Below are 22,024 nucleotides of genomic sequence, written 5' to 3'. Positions count from 1 at the left end.
ACCCATGCTTAGGGTAGGTATCAAAGGAAACTTTTGAGCTTCCGAAGTCCGAAGTTCGATTATCCGAAGGTTTGTATGGGACTTCGGATAATCGAATCAGGAACAAAAAAAAAATAAAAATTTTTCTTTTCTAACTTTTAACATCAAATTCGAGTTTTGCGACCCAATTTAATTCAAATTTGAATGGTTGATGATTTTCAATATTTTTCGCCACCATTTTGGCGCCATCTTGGATTTAAAATTTTAAAATTACTTTAGAGTAGTTTAAGGGTCATAATTATGCTCAAAAATGAAAAATAAGACAACGAAAAAAAATTTGTTCATGATTCGATTATCCGAGTCTGGACTGTATTTTAATTTATTTTTGTTCAGTTTCTTACAACTTTGGAACTGAAATTTTGTTTATTGTTAAGACATTCTAGGATTTTTTTTTTGAAAGGTCCTATAAGCTATTGTTAGGGTTAGTGAAATTTCACGATTTCGCGGACAGCGTGAAATCCGCGAAATTAGTCTTTTTCCGCGAAATCGCGTGAAATTTTATGTTTGTGTGAAACTGTAACGATTTATCTCAAAATATTTTATTATACTTAAATAGGAATGAACATAATTTTAAGAACTACTGTAGAAGTGAGCGAGCGAATACCCTTGTTCAATTACTAATACAGGGTTAGTGAATTTCGATGAATTTATAAAAAATTTCAAATCATTTTCAATATTTCATCCATAAAGACTATTTCTGAAAAAAAATTTCAATTGAAAAGCTTAATATGAACCATTTGAAGAATTGTTTAGATTTTTCAGTTTTTTAGAAACAAACAAAATATAGTAATATTTTTTCGCTTTAGTAAAATTTTACTACAATTTTATATAAAATGTAAAATTTCATAAAAAAATTAGAAGAAATAAGCTTTGTTTTATCCAAAATTATAGGAAGAGTATTTTTTATTTTTGAAAGCATTTCAGATTTTTTTCGAAGCCCTGTTTAATTTTAACGATATTTGATTATTTTGGTGGATAATTCCCGTGAAAGTTCAATATGCCACCTGTTATTTGTTTTCTGTTCTCATTTACAAATTATATTTTTTTGCCTATTGATGTTAAATTTAGTTTTTGAAGAGAGAGATGAAATCCTTAAAAATTATTTTGAATGGGCTGAATGTCGCAGAAAATTCAAACTATTTTACTCATTTTGGCTGGACAAGATTGTTGAATCTTGCTGTGATATGAAATTCAATAAACTGTAAACTGATAAAACAGAAGCAAATCAGCGAAAACGTTTTTGCTTTATTAGTCGAATATTAAAAAAGTAGTTCATTAAATGACATTTTGTTTTAAAATTTAAATAAAGCTCATCTATTGACCAGGTGGACATATTTTTGAAAATTACTAATTTTTTTTTGTGTCAGGTTCAAATTTAGTGAAGATTTATTTAGTTTATTGAATGAAGTATAAATAGTAATTTCTGTGATTAAAACAAAAGATTTTCAGAGTTATTTTAGCATTTTTCACGTTCCGCGAAATTTGCGTGAAATTTAGTGTTTTGAAATCGAGGTCCCCGTGAAATTAGTTATTTTCGAGCGTGAAAAATCACTAAGCCTAGCTATTGTGTTTCATAAGTTTATAGGACCTATTCAAAAAAAGAACTCTAGATATTCAAAAATTCAACAGTCGGATTTTCTGTAGTTTGATTTAAAAGAAAAGGACAGGATTAAACAAAACAAAAACATGCCAGCTGATAACAGAAAGCCGCCATAAATAACTGGACTTCACCAACACGAACCCATATCGATGTAGTAGTGCCATGCGTGAAAATAACTGTTTTTGTCGTGTTTTGTTGTTATCGATACGTTCCATTCATAAAAATACAACACAACAAAACCCAACAACAACAAACTCTGACAGTTCGACGTTGCTGTCAAAAATTTTCACTTCCAACCTGCCAGACTTGCATCGAACAACAAACCCTCTTGTTCTGCTGTGCTGTGAACCGGATTGTCGCGCCGGAACCCGGAGATGTCGTCGTTCCACCGACGGTGCGGCAAGCGCATCACGCTGGCCAACAACAACCGGACGGCGATGCGGAACATTAGCGAGTTCAACCACGGGCTGGTGCTTAGTTCGGAACCGCTCAAGGATGACGTCCTGTTCGAGGTGCGGATCGATGAGAAGGTGAGTGGTTTATTGATTTTTTTTTGGTCTGGGAGTTGATTTAATTGCGGCTCTGGTTTCTTTGTTGGTAGATTCACGCCTGGAGTGGTAGCATTGAGATTGGGGTGACGACGGTGAATCCGGAGACGACGGAGCTGCCACCGTGTGCGACCAAGTTGAGAAATGGGACGTGGGTGATGTCGGGGATTTCGGTGCTGAAGGATGGTCTCTCGCTGATGGAGTATTATGGGTCCGATTTGGACAAGCTTGGGGAGGGTGATCGGGTTGGGGTTGTGAGGACGGCGCAGGGGGAGTTGATTTTCTTTGTGAACGGAGATTCGCAAGGCGTTTCAGCGGTGGACATTCCGAAGAACGTTTATGCGTTGGTGAACCTTTATGGGAAGTGCGTCCAGGTTTCGATTTGTCCGTCGGATAGCTTGGAGTATGGTAACGAGAGTACACAGATTTCGCAGAACATCGACATTGCCATGTCGGTGGAGATGTCCGTTAGCGCAACGGCTAACGGAGGAGGACCTTCCGGGTCTAGTTCCGTACTGGACGCGATCGATCCTAGCGATAAGTTGAGATTTCATACGCGCTGTGGTTCGCTGGTGAAACTGAGTGCAAATTGTAGAACTGCCGAGAGGCGACGACCTTTAGATGAGTTTAACAACGGAGTCGTGATGACGCATCGACCGTTGCGGGACAACGAGCTGTTTGAGATTCGCATTGATCGCCTGGTTGACAAGTGGTCTGGCTCGATCGAGGTCGGCGTTACGACGCACTGCCCGTCAGCGTTGCAATTCCCAGCGACTATGACAAATCTGCGCAGCGGAACCATCATGATGTCAGGTTGTGGAATTCTGACCAATGGAAAGGGCACACGTCGCGAGTACGGTGAGTTCAATCTGGACGAACTGCGCGAAGGTGATCGCGTAGGAATGATGCGAAAGTCGAACGCGAATCTTCACTACTACATCAACGGGCGGGATCAAGGAGTGGCGGCCACGCGGGTTTCCCAGCAGCTGTGGGGTGTCATTGATCTGTACGGCATGACGATCAAGGTGACGATCGTAGATCGCGACGAACGGGAGCAGCAGAACTTGGTCACTCGGCGTAACAACCTGATGAGCTTGCCCGTCACCGAGCAGGAGTTGATCCCGCCAAGTCCGGAGATAGACCTGAGCCAATCGGACCGACTGCTGTTCCATCCAATGTGTGGATCGCACGCGTCGGTGACCCACAGTGGTAGAACGGCGTTGAGGCCTAACGCTTCGGACGACTTCAACAACGGCGTCGTGCTCACGCGAAGACATCTACGTCCAAACGAGATGTTTCAGGTAAGATTGGAGCGGGTTGTCACGAAGTGGGCTGGCTCCATCGAGATGGGCGTCACAACTCACAGCCCACAGGAGCTGGACTTTCCCTTCACCATGACAAACGTCCGATCAGGGACGTGGATGATGACCGGAAATGGCGTGATGCAAAACGGCATGACCGTGATCGAGCAGTACGGACAAAATCTGGACCGGTTGCAGGTTGGAGATCGTGTCGGAGTCGTTCGCAAGGACGACGGAACGCTGCACTTCTGGGTCAACGGAGTTGACCAAGGCCCGGCTGCGTCCAACGTCCCAGAAAAGGTCTACGGCGTAATCGATCTGTACGGACAAGCGGCGCAGGCCAGCATCGTAGACACGTCCGAGTGCGGCACTCCGGACACCGGAAATTCAACAATCTCAAACACCACTCTCTTCAGCAGTGAACCCAAGCTAAAGTTCCACTCCGTTCACGGAAAGAACGCCCGAATCTCAAACGGAGGCCTCACCGCTTGCCGCCCTAAAGCCCTAGCAGAGTTCAACGACTCGATCGTGTTCAGCAATCGGCCGCTAAGACAACGCGAACTCTTCGAGATCGTCCTCGAAACGGTCGTAGACCAGTGGAACGGCTCAATAGAAATCGGCGTAACCGGAATCCGGCCGGACGAGCTCAGCCTGCCAAGCACCGCAACTGATCTCGAACACGACACCATCATGATCTCCGGAACGACTCTGATGCGCAACGGAGTTACCATCCGCAACGATCTCCCCTTCGACCTGGACACCCTCTCGGCGAGCTCGCGTGTCGGAGTCATGCGCAACGGCGACAACATCCACTTCTTCATCAACGGTGTCGATCAGGGTCCGTACTACGAGTGCAAGGCTCCGAACCTGTACGCGGTGATCGACCTGTACGGACAGTGCGCTCAGGTCAGCATCACCACACCGCTCCCGGACATTCGAGCTCCATACGCCATCAGTGAAAACTCGCAGAGCCTGCAAGCGACCTCGGTCATTCAACCGGCACTCGAGGCCAAACATCGCTGGTCGTGCATCTCCGGCAACGTAACACTCATGCAGAACTGGACACTGGCTTCACGTTGCACCAACACAGCACTGTCGCACTGTTTGGTCTTTTCCGAGCGACCCCTCGTGGTCGGAGAGACGTTCGAGATTAAGATCACCGAGATCAACCCGCTGTACGCGGGTAGCTTGAAAGTTGGCGTCACCGATCTCAACCTTTCGGACGAACACGTCCGCAAGAACATCCCAATCAGCATGAAGCGCATCCCGGCGAACGTTTGGTACGTCAGCGGAAACGAGGTTCGGTACAATTCTACGCTGCTGCAGAAGTCGCTGGCATCGCTGGATTGGCTACGGGTTGGCGATCGCATCGCGATCGAGCTAACCGCTTCGCGCACGCTGAAGATCCTGCTCAACTCGGAAGACATGAACATCAGCTTCCAGAACGTTTCGGAAGACATTTTCGCCGTGGTTGAACTACTCGGATCAACGATGGCCGTTCAGGTCATCTCCTCGCAAGGCCCCTCGTCTCCGTTGAGACCGTGCAGCTTGCGCTTGCAGGACTCACTGGAGCTCGGTCTCGATCCGCTCAACAAGCAGGATTCCATGCTGGAATCCATCGACTCCGACTCGCTATCGTTCGAGTTCTCCGAATGTCACGGCAAGAACATCACACTTCTCGACGACAAGAAATCCGCCGGACGAATGCAATCCTACCACCAGGGCGTGGTCTGCCTCTCGAAACCCCTCTGTAAGGGTCACAGCGTAAGCATCAAGATTCTGCAGGTCAACCCCAAGTGGAAGGGAACCATCGCAGTAGGCGCACTCGGAGTTTGCCCCACCACGCACCAGTTCCCGTTCCCAACATCGGCCATCCTGTTCCGACGACCCTGCTGGATCGCCACCCACGACTACATCAACATCAACGGCAACAAAACCCAGTCCAAGTACGCGGAAATCTTCGAACAGATCCAACCGGGAACCATCATCACGTTAACGCTGACCCACGCCGGCAACCTGGGCATCACCTTCGGCCAAACCCAGCTCGACGACCTGGCCATCGGGATGCCGCACCACATCTATCCGGTGTTTGACATCTACGGCCGTTGCGAGCGGATTGGCATCGTAAATGGGGACGCCAAGGGTGGCAGTCCGATCAACGAGGAGCTGGCACTACCCGCGGGAGCGGTTCCGCTTGGTGTCGGTGGAGTCGCGGAAGGATCGTCCGCGCTGGAGGTGGAGAACGTGCCGCAGTGCGAAAAGGCCGACCTGGAGGTGCACGAGAAGGAAACGGACGTGGCGGGGGCCTCGAACCCGGGAACGTCGTCTTCGATGTGAGTTTTAACGGGGATGTCGGGTTGTTTTGCTGGAACTAATCGATTTCGCTGTTTTCAGGAGCCGCTCCGTAATGGACAGCGTGTCCGAGAATCTGCTGATGAACATTTCCATCAAGAATCGAACCGCCAACGAGGCCAGGAATCAGGATTTGTCCAACTCGTGGTGAGTAATATTTTTTGTTTAGAGTCGCACGCTGGCACGTGGATTTAACTAAGCCGCTTCAAATGGTGAATAAACGCTGGATTAAACCGTTTCTTACCCACAAACGCTTGATTTTCACTGTTTTGCTTGTAAACAAATATTGAGGAAACTGACTGACTGACATTTCGATCAACAATTAAGTTTCGCTTTCCATCCGTTCCATGATCCGTTAGCAAACGTCAAACGTACACGTTAAATTTGGACAACCTCAATTTTCAATTTTCAGCTGCCTCCGCGACTCGCTCCAGCTGCAACATTCCACGAATCTCAACATCCAGCGAAGCCAGAGCACGCATCGCTTCAACGCGCTGCAGGGCAGCTTCGACAGCAACCGCGGCGAGCTGTCCCAGTCGGTCAACTTTGACGAGGGCTTCGAAGACTACCGCAGCACGACTGGAGCGGCAGCCACTTCTGCGGCTGCCGTAACGGCGGCAGCTTCCGGTGCAGCTGGCCAGGCGAACCAAGAGAGCAACACCGATCCCAACTATCTGGAGGACGTGGACAGCAACATTGATTTCAGCATTCAACTGAACGAGTCCGAGCCGGAAGAGGACAGCAACACAATCGCCAACAATCGGGCAAAGCTGGGGTTGCCGCTGCAGAACAGCTGCTCGACGGCTCCGGAACATCAACCTCCGGCGGAGTCGTCAGCAGTGGCATCTACAACTACCACGGGAACTTCCACCGGTCGTCGCGCCAACGTGGTCGAGTTCGCCGAGGATCCGGTCGTACGGCTGTCCCGCGCCAACTCGATCTCGTCGGCCGCTTCGGTGCTGAGCGTGGCCGAGAACAAGGACTGCGACTACCTGAAGCTGGTGATGGGCTTCAAGCGGACGCTGATGCTGCCGGACGTGTTCTTTGCCGGGGACAGCTTCGGGTGCTTCTGCGAGGGTTGCGCTCCTTCGCTGCAGGGCACGATGGTCAGCGGGTGGGTGCGGTTCAAGATCAACCAGCAAACGCTGAACAGTTCTTGCGATGGCCGGATGACTGGGGACGATTCTGTTTGGACTACGGCGTACTACAATGCGCGGGTGGAGAAGATACGGTCGGTGCTGGATCACGGTCAACCGTTGCCGATTGGTGAGGGATCTCTTGAAACCACGAATTTCTCAATACTAATAATCTTGCCCTTTCAGAATCGTGCCAATTCCTGCCGGAAGGTACCACCGTCGGGGACAACTTTGTACCCGGCACGCACATCTTGCTGCAGTCGCAGCCGGATTCGAGCGAGCGTTCGCAGCGTTCGTCGTTCCACCGATACATGGCCAGCGGGGTGTGCTATCGAATTTGCGCCACCTTTGAGGTTCGCGTGAGGTCGCAGGCGCTGTCCAGCATTGAGTTTCCGGATGCGGCCGGCAGTGTTGGAGGAGAGGGCGGGTCGAGCACTTCCGGTGCCGGAAGTGCTGGGCTGCGTCATTGGACGACGAAGGAGGCGGACGCTTGTGTACTGACTGCATTGATGGTGCTGCTGGCACCGGCTTAAGACGAGAGACTGCATTTGAATGTATTTAAAGTATTGTATTGACTGTTTAAGATATATGTGTAATTCCGTACTGACAATTGTGTTCTAACAATTTTCTTCGCTTATTGTCACTCTCCGCAAACGTCAAACCATCCAAATTTGTTGCTGGATCTCTTCCGGAAGAGATACTGGAATCTTTTTCTTAGAATGTATTCTCTTTCTCTAAGCATTTCCAAGCCGTTTCTGCACCAACTCCGTGTCTGACCGGAAGGCCTTTGTTTGAGATCTGATTTTCACTTGATAAAGAGACGCTGTTTTGAGCCGTTCCTAACCTGGGAAACAGAAGCAGGTCCAAAAATATCCGGAATCCGTAATAAAGCAATTTTCTTACAACAGCTGCCAAATGACGTGATTTGTTGGCATTTCATTTTCCATCTGTTCCTTCAGTCGTTAAACGACTTTCGATGCTGTCAGTTGTTTTATGAATGTCAACAAACACGTTAAAGTTAGAAAAGCAAATTTGGGATACATTTCGAGCTGCAGCAAGTGATTAAAAATGGGACTTTCTCATAAATAATTACTCTCGCTTGGCGTTTTCTTTCCTGGAACATTGTGAACTGTGTCTTTTTCGTTTATTTTATTATTTTCTGGTTATTATCAGTAGATTTTGAGAATGAAATGAAACTTGTCGCGCTCGGTCAGTACACTATTCGAATATTATCGATTAAAAAAACAATAATAAATTATTCCAAAAAGAAGGAAGCTAAAGCACACACACGTATATATAAAGAATAGAATCAACTATAAATAAAGAGAAATATCGCAGAATATTTACCCCGTCTTCGTCTCCACCTGCTTCGAAACTCCCCTCTACATCGCATCAAAGTGGAACCGATGTGCCTCCAGCGATCTCTGGATGCGATCCTCGCGCTTTTCCTTCGCGTACAGGATCAAAATCAGCAACAGAATCACCAAACAGATCCCCCCGAGCGCCACCACACTCATCAGGATCAGCTTGCTCGGCGTCACGAACAGTTGCGCCTTCCACTTTTCCGTCTGGTCGATCGGACGCGGAACGACGATCATCTGGGAGTTGGGGATGAGTTGGGTCCAGGTGCGCGAGTGGTTCGACAGGCCGACGGTGAGCGAGTCGACAAAGTTGGGCGTGCGACCCAGGCCGAAGGTGGTGTACGGGAGATGGAGCGAGAAGTAAGCGGACTGGGGGAGCTGGGCGGAGGCGCCGTGCTGCGGGTCGCCGTCCTGGGTGGTGGTGTTGTACTCGATGCGAGGACCGGGCAGGTTGGTTCCTGTGGGGGGAGAGATGTTAAGATATTACAAATAATGTTTTAGAATATTTTTTGATTATCTAAGACCATTCTATAGCATTGTAGTTCGGATGGCACATCGATGGTACACAATACCGACAATCTGGTTGTCGACTTTCGCTATCACAATGTTTCTCGATCTATCGATACTTTCTTCAGCCCTTTTAAACTTCATACTGCAATGCTTTTCTTCGATGTGATCCCTAGCTCAATTTTTTCTCAAAAAGCCATAACAAAAAAAAACGAAAATTTTAATATTCAAAAATGCAAATAATCGAAACATAAAAATTAAAAAAAAACCCGATTTAATCCCACCTGGGGTGAGATAGAGCCTTTCTTACAAAAGGAAGTTAACGGCAGTTGATTTTTTTTTTCAAAGAAATAGCAATATAAAGAATGGTCCATTCATAATACAATTCGAAACTCAACCATATTTTTTCATATAACTGAAAAGCGCTGGTTTTTGCCCATTTGCCATGGCCGGTTGTAAGCTGTGCTCGCACACAAGCATTTTCGATTTTTTAAATCAGAACACATTGTTTTTGCGACAGAGATTTAGTTCACAATTTGCGATGTTCATAATGTTTTCTGCATATCGCTAAATTGTTCGTATTCTCTGAGTGTTTTTTTTGCACTTTTCAAAATATTATAAGTTAACGAGAAAACAAAATAATTCCGTCCTGCTCCAGAGCGTTAAAGTGGTAACAAAATGACTGGCAGAAAGTGTTTCAACACCCGAGAATTTGCCGTGTTGTAAACAACGATGTAACGGTAAAGCCGCATAAATGTTCTTAAAAGCTTTGAAACGCCTACTGTAATTCACTAAACTGTCATTTAGGCGTTAGGCAAAATTGAGAGCTTTCAATAAGCAAGCATTTAGGCGTTTTTGGGATTGGGAAGCATACAACGACTGAGCGCTCGGTGGGACTTCACTACGACAAACGCAAACGTACCGAATAAACCACCGTGGTGCGCTGGTACGATGAACAAAAATACTAATACACAAAAAGGCTAGTAGGGGAAATTCTCGTATCTTTGGCAGGTTAAGCTCTCGCTCCTAACTCCATCCAATTTGCTGATTTTCACTATTTAAACAACTAATTTTGCAAAACTTTTGGTAGAAACTTGCTTGCTCACTTTTTATTGAGCTATTTATCACTCGATTTCAGTTGAAAACGCTTTTAATTAGCTTTAATTGCATGTCAATGTTCTGACCTGCCAACATTAGAGGCACGCTGGAATTAGATGCTGTTCCCCTACCGAAGCTAGAAAACCAAACCCGCGATGTGCGTTGTCACTGGCACATGGGAAGCTTGAACGCTTCCCAGAAATTCGTTCGCTCAGAGTTCGATCAGAGAATGAGCAAAACAAAAAAGAAAGGCAAAAGAATGAGCATGAGGCTTCAGAACAGATAGCTGCTTGCGTCTAGTTTGCGTTCACTGAAGCTTAGCATAGAAAATAATGATAGGCGATGTGTGATGAACGAGCAATCGATAAAGCAACTTGCACTAAAAGGGGGTAATCTAGTATCAAAACTCTACACGCGCCAGCATTTCTCGCGTCTGCATGTGAAGCTCAACTTGGCAACTTGTCGACGAGGCGACGATCGATCGTCCATGATTTTTTGCAGATTTTTCGAATGAATATTTCTCGAGAAATGATTTGGGAACGAAGCTTGATTTGGCGTCGGTGCCAAAAGCAAACACTATACCTTTCTTTAGTAAGAAAGGCAAAAATGGAAATTTTCTAAAATCTGAACGGTAAATCCAAATGAGGTCAAATTTGTTTCAGAACATCGAGTATGGTCTAGATTATGATGTGGAGAAAAAAAATTCGATAAAATGCCAAAGGAATAGTTTTGGCATTTGGTGAAAATTGGCTTTTACCTTTTTAGGGTTTTTCCCCTCACAGTGAATTAGTCCACAAGCTGTAAATCAAAACCACATTACCGACATGGATGAAAATTTGGGAGGATGTAGGGCTGGAAAAATGCAATTTTTGGACAAATAAACGATTTCAATACTTCAATTTTCGACCGAATTTTCATTTGAAAACCGCCTGATTTGGTGAAAACACACTCCGAGTCCCCATAAAAATGGATAAATTCAAATTTGGTATGGAACTGGTTCAGGTTCAGCACATCCCCTTTCAAATGCGCCCAAGAGAGCTTAAATCCATAATGTGGGCTCTGAGAAACCCCTACCACAAAATTGAGCACTTTTTACCACACACGGACGTCACGCGTGCTCTACAGTAAATTAAGCGCCAAAATTCGGATATTGGAGGTAGACGAATTCTGTCATTGTCAATCGATCGGGCGTCGAAAATCGATCGTCCATGATTTTTTGCAGATTTTTCGAATGAATATTTCTCGAGAAATGATTTGGGAACGAAGCTTGATTTGGCGTCGGTGCCAAAAGCAAACACTATACCTTTCTTTAGTAAGAAAGGCAAAAACACACACATTTTAGAAACTCAAAATCTAGAAACTTCAAAAACATAAAAAAAAACTTAAAAATTTATCAAAAATCTGTATTAAAAAAAATCTAAGTTCGATTTTTTTTAAATTTAGTTGATAAAAAAATAAAAAAAGACATTGAAAATCTTACAATTAAAAAATACGGAAATTTTAAGCATTAAAAAACTGCGAAATGCAAAAAAAAAAAATGCAAAAACAAAAAAAAATGTGGTATTAAAAAAAGTTTAACAAAATTAAAAAAAAATCAGTAGTAAAAATACAGTTTTAAATTCCAGAGCTTTAGAAATTTTTTTATTAAAAAATCTGGGGATCACAAAAAAATTAATAAAGCAAAGCAAGTCTAGATTTTTTTTTTTTACAAAATTGGAAATATACTACAAACTATACTGTTTATGATCGCAAAAATGTCCCATATGCATTTTCATCATTTTTGTGTAATTGATGCAGTTTGGTCCAAAATCGTGAGATCTTTCAGAAAAGTTTACAATATCCAGTACTTTGTTCTAGAAATCAGGAGGAAATCCAGTTTTTTCGCGAAAACTTAACACGTAACCTTATGTGTGGGACAAACTTCAAATGCGTTTTTCTCAGCTCAGCAGTTTTTGCATACGGGACATTTATGCGAACATGGGGGGGGTATAAAGGTCCTGTTATCTAAGATGTATTTTTTTTTAAATTTAAACAAGAAATATTAAAAACAAAAATATAGGAACTCAAAAATCTTAATAACTCAAAAACACAAACATTAAAAAATCCTAAACTAAAAATTAAAAAAATATCGAAATTATAAAAATCAAAATTCAAAAATGTATAAATTAATTTAAAAAGAAAATTTGAAAATTTCGTAGTGTTAAAAAGTAATAAAAATATGAAAATAAAAAAAAATGAATTTTCAACTTAAAAAATAGAAATAAAAAAGTTGAAAAATGAAAAATAAAAAAAAATTATTAGAAAAAAATTGCATTTCAAAGTTAAAAAAAGTTGAAAAATTCAGTAATTAAAAATCGAGAAATTAAAAGTGAGAGTGTGTGCGTGCAACATGGAGTTAAACTTTTCAAAGTGTCATGGTAACCTTCACAGCAACTTCATAGAAAGTTTAACTCCATGTTGCACACACTCTCACTTTTAATTTCTCGATAGGTATTGAATTTATAAAATTTCAGAGGTAAAGGGATTAGGGATTAGAAAAAATGAATGAAGCATTATCTGGATAATCAAATCACGAAAATATTATTTTTCACAAAATTTGGATCGCTAACCTGATACGTGTTACAAAAATGCTACAAAGTATCCAATTTCCTGTTATCTAAAATGTATTTTTATTAAAATTTAGAAACTCAAAAATCCAGAAGCATAAAAACTCAAAAACACAATCATTAAAAAACCATAAACGAAAAATTAAAAAAAAAATCGGAAGAAAAAAAAATCAAAATTCAACAAGGGGACCATCCATAAACCACGTGGACACTTTTTTGGGAATCTGTGGACAATTGTCCATATATAAAAAATCTTTTTTGTATGGATCGTGGACAATCACCATACCCCCCTCCCCTAAAGTGTTCACGTGGTTTATGGATGGTCCCAAGTTAGGCCGTTGCAAATATTTTTCAAAATTTATTTTGAGCAGAAAATAAAATTTTTGTTAATACTTAGATATTTTGGAAACTAATGATAGCAAAACAACTGGACAGGTGTATAATGCATTTTAAAACACTTTTTTCATTAAAATGTTGAAACCATGACTCGTAATTTCAATTTTAATACTTTTTTATTTTTTTTTGCCTATTACAATGAAAGTAAAATAAAATGTTCATAAATAATCAGGCATTATCCGGATAATTTAATCTAAAAATATTATTTTTCACAAAATTTGGATCTCTACCAAATACAACACCAAAATGCGACAAATTATCTAATTTCATGATATTACTATTATTATGATTTTTAGAATATAACATTATAATTTCGAATTTTCAGATTTTTTTTAAGAATTAAAAATTTTAGGAATTAAAGAATTCAAGAATTTTAAAATTAAAGAATTTAAGAATATAAGAATATAAGAATTTAAGAATTTAAGAATTTAAGAATTTAAGAATTTAAGAATATAAGAATATAAGAATATAAGAATTTAAGAATTTAAGAATTCAAGAATTTAAGAATTTAAGAATTTAAGAATTTAAGAATTTAAGAATTTAAGAATTTAAGAATTTAAGAATTTAAGAATTTAAGAATTTAAGAATTTAAGAATTTAAGAATTTAAGAATTTAAGAATTTAAGAATTTAAGAATTTAAGAATTTAAGAATTTAAGAATTTAAGAATTTAAGAATTTAAGAATTTAAGAATTTAAGAATTTAAGAATTTAAGAATTTAAGAATTTAAGAATTTAAGAATTTAAGAATTTAAGAATTTAAGAATTTAAGAATTTAAGAATTTAAATTTAAGAATTTAAGAATTTAAGAATTTAAGAATTTAAGAATTTAAGAATTTAAGAATTTAAGAATTTAAGAATTTAAGAATTTAAGAATTTAAGAATTTAAGAATTTAAGAATTTAAGAATTTAAGAATTTAAGAATTTAAGAATTTAAGAATTTAAGAATTTAAGAATTTAAGAATTTAAGAATTTAAGAATTTAAGAATTTAAGAATTTAAGAATTTAAGAATTTAAGAATTTAAGAATTTAAGAATTTAAGAATTTAAGAATTTAAGAATTTAAGAATTTAAGAATTTAAGAATTTAAGAATTTAAGAATTTAAGAATTTAAGAATTTAAGAATTTAAGATTTAAGAATTTAAGAATTTAAGAATTTAAGAATTTAAGAATTTAAGAATTTAAGAATTTAAGAATTTAAGAATTTAAGAATTTAAGAATTTAAGAATTTAAGAATTTAAGAATTTAAGAATTTAAGAATTTAGGAATTTAAGAATTTAAGAATTTAATAATTTTAGAATTTAAGAATTTAAGAATTTAAGAAATTAAGAATTTAAGAATTTAAGAATACAAGAATATAAGAATATAGGAATTTAAAAATTTAAGAATTTAAGAATTTAAGAAATTAAGAATTTAAGAATTTAAGAATTTAAGAATTCAGGAATTTATCACAAAAATTTTGAAAATACAATTGAATAAATTTTGAAAACATTGTCAACACCTTAAAAAATTGGCTTAGGCTGCTTTTTTATGGACTGCTTCAAAAGATAGAAGTATGTTTTTAAAAGCAATCGAATCAGAAGTTGAATTGGTTTCCACAAATAAGCTTGTCCTGCTGAGTTTATTTTTTAAAAGTTAATTAAATATGATTACTGAATCTAAACTCACAGAAAAATTTCCTGATGACCGACTTACCGTACGTTCTCTTCTTCCTCCCGAGCGGCGTTCGCTTCTTCGGCCCGGTCCTGTTGGACAGCCCAGTCAGCACAATCACCTTCACAAAGTTCGCGTCGTAATCGAGCGAGTTCCGGAACGCCACCGGTCGCGTACTGTTGGCCGTCTTTTCCACCAAAATCACGTCCAACACGCCGTCGTTGTAAAAATCGTAAAACGACCCCATCAGGGTGCCGTTGGCAAAGGGCGCCAGGGCCTTCCAGCGGATGGCGAAGGTTCGCTTCATGTGAGTGCAGGCTAGTTTCTCGCAGGGGACGTTTTCCAGGAGGAAGGTTTGGGTTTGGCCGGGGGTTTTTGAGAGGGTTGCTAGAAGGTCGGGGTAACCGTCCAGGTTGAAGTCTCCGCCGCGCAGGGAGATGACCTGGTTGGCCCAGTTGTCGTGTTCCGGCGTTACGAAGCCCCAGACGTCGTTGTGGTCGTCTTTGAAGTCGATGTGCAGGTCATGGAAGTGATTTCCGTGGTGCACAAAGATGGTTGAGTTGTGGCATTTGGCATCGAAGCAGAGAGGGACCACCATTAGGAGACTTCCGTCGAGTTCAACGTCGAGGAAGATGGCCTGACCGATGTGGGCGTCGTAGTTGCCGACGATGAGTGGGATTTCGTGGCTGTAGACGAACGCTTCTTCGTCTTCGGTGCCGTGCCAGATCTCGAAGCCACCCATCGTGGCCAGCACCAGGTCCGCGGTGAAATCCTTGTTCAGATCAATGATGGCGTGGGAGTGCGGAACTCGCAGCTCTCCTCCCTTGGCCTTTTTCATTCCGATTGCATCCGGAGGTTTCCGGTGACCGTCCTGGGGCTTCTTGAAGATCCAGAACCGTCGCTCACCGTGCGCGTCCATCCCAAACAGATCGATGATAAAGTCCTTATCGTAATCCAGCGCCAGCGGCTGGCCTCGCATCACAATTAACGGTTCTTCGTCCTCTTTGGTGCAATTCATGTACTCCGAGCCGCCCCAGTTGATATAAACTCCCTGTTCGTCCTTTTCCCCTTCGCGACGCACCGTAAACATCACGTCCATGTACGCGTCCCCATCGAAATCCCCCGGAACAACTCCGGTGATGTGAAACTTTTTAAACTCGCACTTTGGCCCTTCCTGCAGCAGTGGCTTATCGTCACTGCCAAACAGAATCTGCACCGTCTTGAAATTGTCCCGCAGCACAAACACGTCAAACAGCTCGTCCGAGTTAAAGTCCCCGTACGCCGCCGGAATTGTGTCCGCCAGCTTGCCCCCAAACACCAGATCCGTAATGTCAAAATTGTTGTCCGGCCGAGATCCGGCGCAAAACACCAGCAGCTGGGCCATTGCCCACACAAACTGGAACTGCATCTTGACGCGCGCAGAAACGGTCGCGTCCGGCACGGTTCTCCGACACGTCCCAATCAAACGGGCATAATTTTCCCCGGAAAAGCCCAAAATTTTCCACTATTTTCACACAATCACCAGCTTTTTCCTGCGACTTTCTTCTTTTGTTATGATTCACTACACGCAAAACAAAGCATACCGATTTTAAACTCGTGTTTACTGATTCGAAGCAGATGGCCGTGTACAAATGTACCGAAACGTCAAATGTCACTGTCGGTAATTTCGCCGATGCCGTTTCTTTTCAAAAAAAATTGCGCTTTCTTTCGCGAAACAACAGGACCGCGGGCAACGAAGCAGTCGTTGAAAGTTTGTGGACTTTTTTGGTGGATTTTGTGAAAAGTTTAGATTTTATACGATTTTGAAGTGTAAAGTGGACGTGTTTGGTTAAAGTTTCATCGGGACAAGTTGCGTATAATGTCGGATTCGGAGGATATCTTTGTTGGAAACACATCGGACGAGGAGGGTGAGTTTGACAACCGTCAATATTGTGCAAATTGACAAAATTTACTAAAAAAAATATTTTTCTGCGACGTTACAGAATATGCCTCCGTAAATAGCAGCGTCCAGGAACCGGAATCGATTATTATCGAAGAGAGTAAGTCACAAAAGTATCATTTTTGGAAATATAGTTTTTTCTGCATTTTTCAACAGCAATTTCAGCGTGTTTTTGAGGTTTTGTATGTGTCACAGACAAAAGGATCAGATTTTTTTTTGATTTGTGTTTCGATGTTTCAGATAACGATTCTATACATTTTTTTTGATGATTGCAACAAAAGTTTTAACTTCGAATTTTATTTTTTTTTGCATTAATTTTAATACTTATCAAAATTCTACAAAACTAGGTTTTTTTTTTAAAAGGTCCTATAAGCTATTGCGTTTCATATGTATATAGTACCTTCAAACTCTACAAATTTTCGCCGAGCTTCCGTGGCCCTGCGGTTACGGGTTTTACCTTGTAAGCGGAAGGGGTTTCACCTTGTAAAAAAAAATTTGTTTTTTTTTTTAAGAATTCATAAAAAAAACATATAAAATCCAAAATTCTGACACCTTTAAAATTCCAAAATTTTAAAAAAATCTATATTATAAACATTGTGGAAATTCCGAAAATTTTGAAACATCCTAAAAATTCAGAATGTTTCAAATTTTTTTAACTTTAAAAAAATAAATAACATAAAAAATCTTTAGCATTCCAAAAGTTCTAAAATTTACCTCTTTGCCCTGGTAAAAAGTATGACTAACAGGATATCGTAGCCAATTACCCCAAACCCTTAATATTTTTTTTAGTTATACAAATTTCAGAATCTTTAAAACATTTTTTTTAAATTCTTGAATATTTAAAATTTCTAAAGATTTTTTCATTCTTAATTGTGTTAAATTTATAAAACTCTAACAATTCTTCAAAGTTAAACAATTATTAATGGTCTATATTTTTCTTATTCTTGAAATGTTAAATCAGAAGATATTTATTTTATGAATTTGTAATGTTTGTAATAAAATGAAACATACTAAAAATTCTAAATTCTCTTAAAATTGCAAAAAAATGTTTATTCTTACTCAAGAAAAAAAATGAAATTCTTTAAATTTTGAAGAATTCCAAAAGTATTTAAAATTTTATAGATACTCAAAATAAAAAATCATCAAACATTTCATTATTCTCAACAATTCTTAAATTTCCAGACTTTTAAAACATTTCAAGACATTCAGATTTTTTTTACATCTTGAATGTTATAAAATACTAAGTTTCTGAATAATTTTTATTCAAAGATTTTAGAATTTTAAAAACTGGTACATTTCTAAAATTTTGATTTTTTATAAATAAATATAAAAATCTAATTTAGAAGTTTAAATTCTAGTACATAGTAACATTTTAAAAATTTGTAATATATACTTAACTTGTAAAACATTTTTTTCATATTTATAAAATGATATTGTGCAATTTTTTAAAGTATGTTAAAATTCTTTTAAAAAAATATTCAAAATTCGTAAGGTCTAAACTCAGATAATTCAAAGAATTAAATTCAAAAAAGGGTTTTTTTGATTGTGTCACGTTCTCCAGAAAACCATTCTCCCGAAAACCATTCCCCAGAAAACCGTTCCCCAGAAAACCATTCCCCAGAATGTACCATTTCCCAGAAAACCATTCCCCAGAAAAGTTTCTTTCTCGAAAAATCAAAGTAGTTTCAAATATTAGTTTGTTTGAAATTTCTTAGAAAATATAAAAATTAGACAAGGTTATTTTATCCATGCCAAGAAATTTTCCTTTTGTTTTTGACAACAATTCTTGAGAAAATAACAGAAAATGTTAATTCGGCTTATGACTCGTTCTATTATTCTAAGAAATTTACCCTTCTTTTTCAGTCATGTTAAATTTGTTATACAAATGCCGAATAAATTGCAGTTTCTTTTTATTTCTTGTTTTCCGTGAATGCTATTTTTATTTTGCAAAGAAGAAAAATGTTTGTTAAAATTAACATATGATTATGGGTGTCATTGGTATAATTCCATTTGAAATATTGGACCTTTGGCATGATGATTTAAATTTTCTAAATTTGATTTAAGGTGACAAAATTTAATTTATCACTTTTGAATGAAGAAACTATCTTGACTTACAATAACTGACTAATTTTTCCTTCTTTTAAGGTCTCCTGACACAAGTTGAATTTCACCTTCTTTAAAGAAGGGAAAACTGTCTTGACTTGTGATATCTGCTAACAGAAGTTGAATTTTCGCTTTAAAGTTTTTTTTCTTGTATTCTTTCTTGTTTCCATAAGGAAAAACTCTCTTGACTAGTGATAACAAATTTAAAAAGTTGTGTAAGTGGTCAAGTATTTTTTCCCTTACTTAAAGAAGGGAAAATTAAACCCGTGTCAGCAGTTATAATAACAAGGCTATAAATTTTTCCCTTCCTTAAAGAAGGAAAAACTCTCCTCCTCCCTTTTAAAGGTAAAATTCAACTTGTATCAGTCGGTAAAGTTTTTCTTTCTTTAAAGAAGGGAAAGCTTTCTAGCCTTGTAATAACTGCTGACACAAGTTAACGTGGTGATTATTGCACTCGAGCGTAATATTTCAATCTTTATTTCTCGCATCACGTTCGAGATTTTTCGATCTAAATATCATAATTTGTCAACGGTAAGTCAAAAAGTCAAATTAAAAACATTTTCAAAATTCTCAAAAAAAATCAAAAAGTTTGGAATTCAAAAATCAAAATTAAAGAGAAAAGAAATTTTAAAACTAAAAAAAAAAATCAAAGATTATGAATTTTATTTTTTTGAAAACTTAAAATTATGGAAATTTTGATTTTTTTATTTTTTTTTAAATTTTGGAAATTTTGGAAATTTTTGAAATTTTGAAAATTTAGAAAATTTTGAAAATTTTGGAAATTTTGAAAATTTTGAAAATTTTGGAAATTTTGAAAATTTTGGAAATTTTGGGAATTTTGGAAATTTTGGAAATTTTGGAAAATTTGGAAATTTTGGAAGTTGTGGAAAATTTGGAAATTTTGGATATTTTGGAAATTTTAGAAATTTTGGAAATTTAGTTAATTTTGGAAATTTTGAAAATTTTGGAAATTTTGGATAGTTTGGATATTTTGGAAATTTGGAAAATTTGGAAAATTTTAATTATAATCACCACGATAAATATTTCTGGGGAACGGTACATTCTGGGGAATGGTTTTCTGGGGAACGGTTCATTCTGGGGAATTGATTTCTTGGGAATGGTTTTCTGGGGAACGTGACACAATCGGTTTTTTTATTTAAAAAAAATTGTATGGTTCTTCCCTGGAGATGGAGCCACACGTTGCCGTCGTTTCAGGGCTATTTGCAAAGATGGTTTCCGATGTTGATATACACATTTATTTTATATTTATATACTTGTGTTGATAGAAATCACAACTATTGTACTATGTAAAATTGCAAGATATTGATTTTTTTTATTTGCATCTCAATATTCTTGTTTGTAAAATCTGCTTTGAACAGGTTTTAATCTTTTTGATACGTCGTTAGCTTAGGTAGAAATTCATAAAGCACAGCAACGCTTACACAAAACAGTAAGAGAGGCCTCTTCTAGGCATTGTGATTTTTTTCGTTTTTTTTTCAAAGTGGGTGTTAGGTAAGGATTTGGTATTTTGATAAATTAGTTTTGTTGCAAGGCACTCAGAATAGTTAGTTTTTTGTAACTTTAGGTTGTTTAATAGTTCCAGACTCCATCTGTGTGTAAGTAAGTTAAGTAATGCTTTCAGAATCTCTGATTTCAATTTATGTGGTATGCTAACCATTCGGAATAGTAAAAAAATCCATAGAGTCTCGATCAATCAGTAATGAAATGATATCTGACAAAATTCGTTAATCTGTTGAACTAACGGTTTTCGGATTATGGTTGTATCGACCATTGTTGTGAATCGAGGATCTACTGGAGTTTTGACGATCAAATGGTGCCTAACATTTCAAAGGGACACATGGGTTTTGTGAACAGGGAGGCATCTCTCTCACTCAAATGACAGTTTACATAATTTATGATAGGGATACACTCTTGTTTGCAGAGCTTCTGTGCCCTAATGAAATGGAAGGCACGAAATCCGTAATAACAGTTCAATGGAGCGGGTCTGCATTTGTGGACAGACAGTATATCCCTTTCGCTCAAGTGACAGTTCACGTCAAGTAAGAGGGGGATAGACTGCTTGTTTACAAATGCAGATTCGCCCTATTGAACTGTTACTACGGAAATAGTCGTCTTAACAACGAGTGTTCAACTTGTAAAGTATGAACTGTTCAGTTATGTTTATTGGGTTAAAAACAAGTTGTTAAAGGAATGTTTGGCATTTGGGAGTTTGAGATTCAAGTTTCTTTCAGAAAGTTTAGTTTAGGTTGTTGATAAATGTTTGTTTTCCGTAAATAATAGATTGGACTTTAATCAATGGTTAAGCTGGTCGAAGTGTACTATTTCATTTGCACATCTGCTTCTAGTTGTAATGTACGATAAGACTACTGACGGACGCGACAGGACGGGGCCCAGAAAAAAATGCATCTAGATTTATATTCCATAGACAAGTTAGTTTTCATCTTTCGGTTTCCAGTTTTTTTTTTTAAATTTCCTTTAAATTTGAAATACATCATAGGTGTCCTTTGTATAAATCTCCGATTATTTACATTTTCTTATTTAATTAACTAATAATTCAATTTCTTCCGGGCCTTTTTACTTTGAATCATAATTTCAGATTTCCTTTATTCAGTGTTAAACATAGATTAACGTAACTGCTTAAGTCATCCAAGTTCTTACTACTCACATCTACACTAATTTTCTTTCACCTTCCCCCTCCTGATCCTCTATATCTTCCGGTGGTGTTCATTTGGTATGCAATACTAGTTCGGCCACTACCCTATTTTCCACAAGAAACCGGACTTGGACTGACTTGAGGCCGCGTCCCCCACCTTGCTCCGTAAAACGAAAACGAAACGAAACGAAAAAAATTGTATGGTTCTAAACATTAAAAATGTTTTTTTTTTGTTCCGGAGGTTAAAAAAAAGCTATAAAAACGTAATGCTAAAAAAAGTTTTCTTGAAATTATGAAAAAAAATCAAGAATAATTAAAATAATTATATTTTTTTTAATCATAAAGACTACTTATTTCAGATTTTTTTTTAAGCATTTAGGCCGTTGCAAATATTCTCGAAAATTTCTCAACAATTAAGAAAATCTTTTTTTTCATATTTTAAATTTGTATATATTCAATAAAATTTTTAACTTGTTAAATAATTTTAAACATGAAAAATATAAATGTATATTTCAAAAATTATGTTATATTGAACTTGATTTTTTTAATATTCAAAATAAACCAAAAAAAAAAAACAGAAACTGTCGTAAAAGATGCCATTTTTAAAAATGTTTTTGCCCCACCCTTACAACATAGAAAAAATAATAAGGGAGCAAAAAATAATACTTGATTACAATCAAAATTTTCCATTAATACAAATTTGGAAATTTGGGAA

The 22,024-nt window shown here is 38.4% G+C and overlaps 3 protein-coding genes across 4 annotated transcripts in view; 2 read left to right on the top strand and 1 right to left on the bottom strand.

Moving 5' to 3' along the window:
- The first annotated feature begins 1,898 nt into the window (after positions 1-1,898).
- Positions 1,899-8,313, top strand: LOC6037686 (neuralized-like protein 4). The gene is made up of 5 exons (XM_038251618.1): positions 1,899-2,169; positions 2,241-5,821; positions 5,883-5,987; positions 6,253-7,106; positions 7,163-8,313. The coding sequence occupies exons 1-5, from the start codon at positions 2,014-2,016 to the stop codon at positions 7,507-7,509; spliced, it is 5,043 nt and encodes a 1,680-aa protein (XP_038107546.1). The 5' UTR covers positions 1,899-2,013; the 3' UTR covers positions 7,510-8,313.
- On the bottom strand, positions 8,082-16,166 carry LOC6037685 (T-cell immunomodulatory protein). 2 transcript variants are annotated; one of them, XM_038251619.1, is made up of 3 exons: positions 14,636-16,166; positions 8,324-8,795; positions 8,082-8,251 (listed from the first exon to the last, which is right to left on the bottom strand). In XM_038251619.1, exons 1-2 carry the CDS (start codon positions 15,999-16,001, stop codon positions 8,359-8,361), a joined length of 1,803 nt encoding a protein of 600 aa, XP_038107547.1. In that variant the 5' UTR covers positions 16,002-16,166; the 3' UTR covers positions 8,082-8,251; positions 8,324-8,358. The 2 variants fall into 2 exon arrangements, with proteins under 2 accessions (XP_038107547.1, XP_001847571.2); XM_001847519.2 differs by having other exon boundaries at positions 8,087-8,795.
- A 120-nt stretch (positions 16,167-16,286) lies between these two features.
- LOC6037683 (transcription termination factor 2) overlaps positions 16,287-22,024 on the top strand; it is a 29,202-nt gene continuing 23,464 nt past the window's right edge. Inside the window, exons 1-2 of the mRNA XM_038252319.1 lie at positions 16,287-16,500; positions 16,576-16,632. Coding sequence (XP_038108247.1) covers positions 16,452-16,500; positions 16,576-16,632 — 106 coding nt within the window. The 5' untranslated portion in view covers positions 16,287-16,451. The remainder of the gene's footprint in view (positions 16,501-16,575; positions 16,633-22,024) is intronic.

Source organism: Culex quinquefasciatus, chromosome 2 (genome assembly GCF_015732765.1).
Source record: "Culex quinquefasciatus strain JHB chromosome 2, VPISU_Cqui_1.0_pri_paternal, whole genome shotgun sequence".
Lineage (NCBI taxonomy): Eukaryota > Metazoa > Arthropoda > Insecta > Diptera > Culicidae > Culex > Culex quinquefasciatus.
The sequence above is the reverse complement of the archived record's forward strand: the minus strand, read 5'-3'. Positions and strand labels throughout refer to the sequence as shown.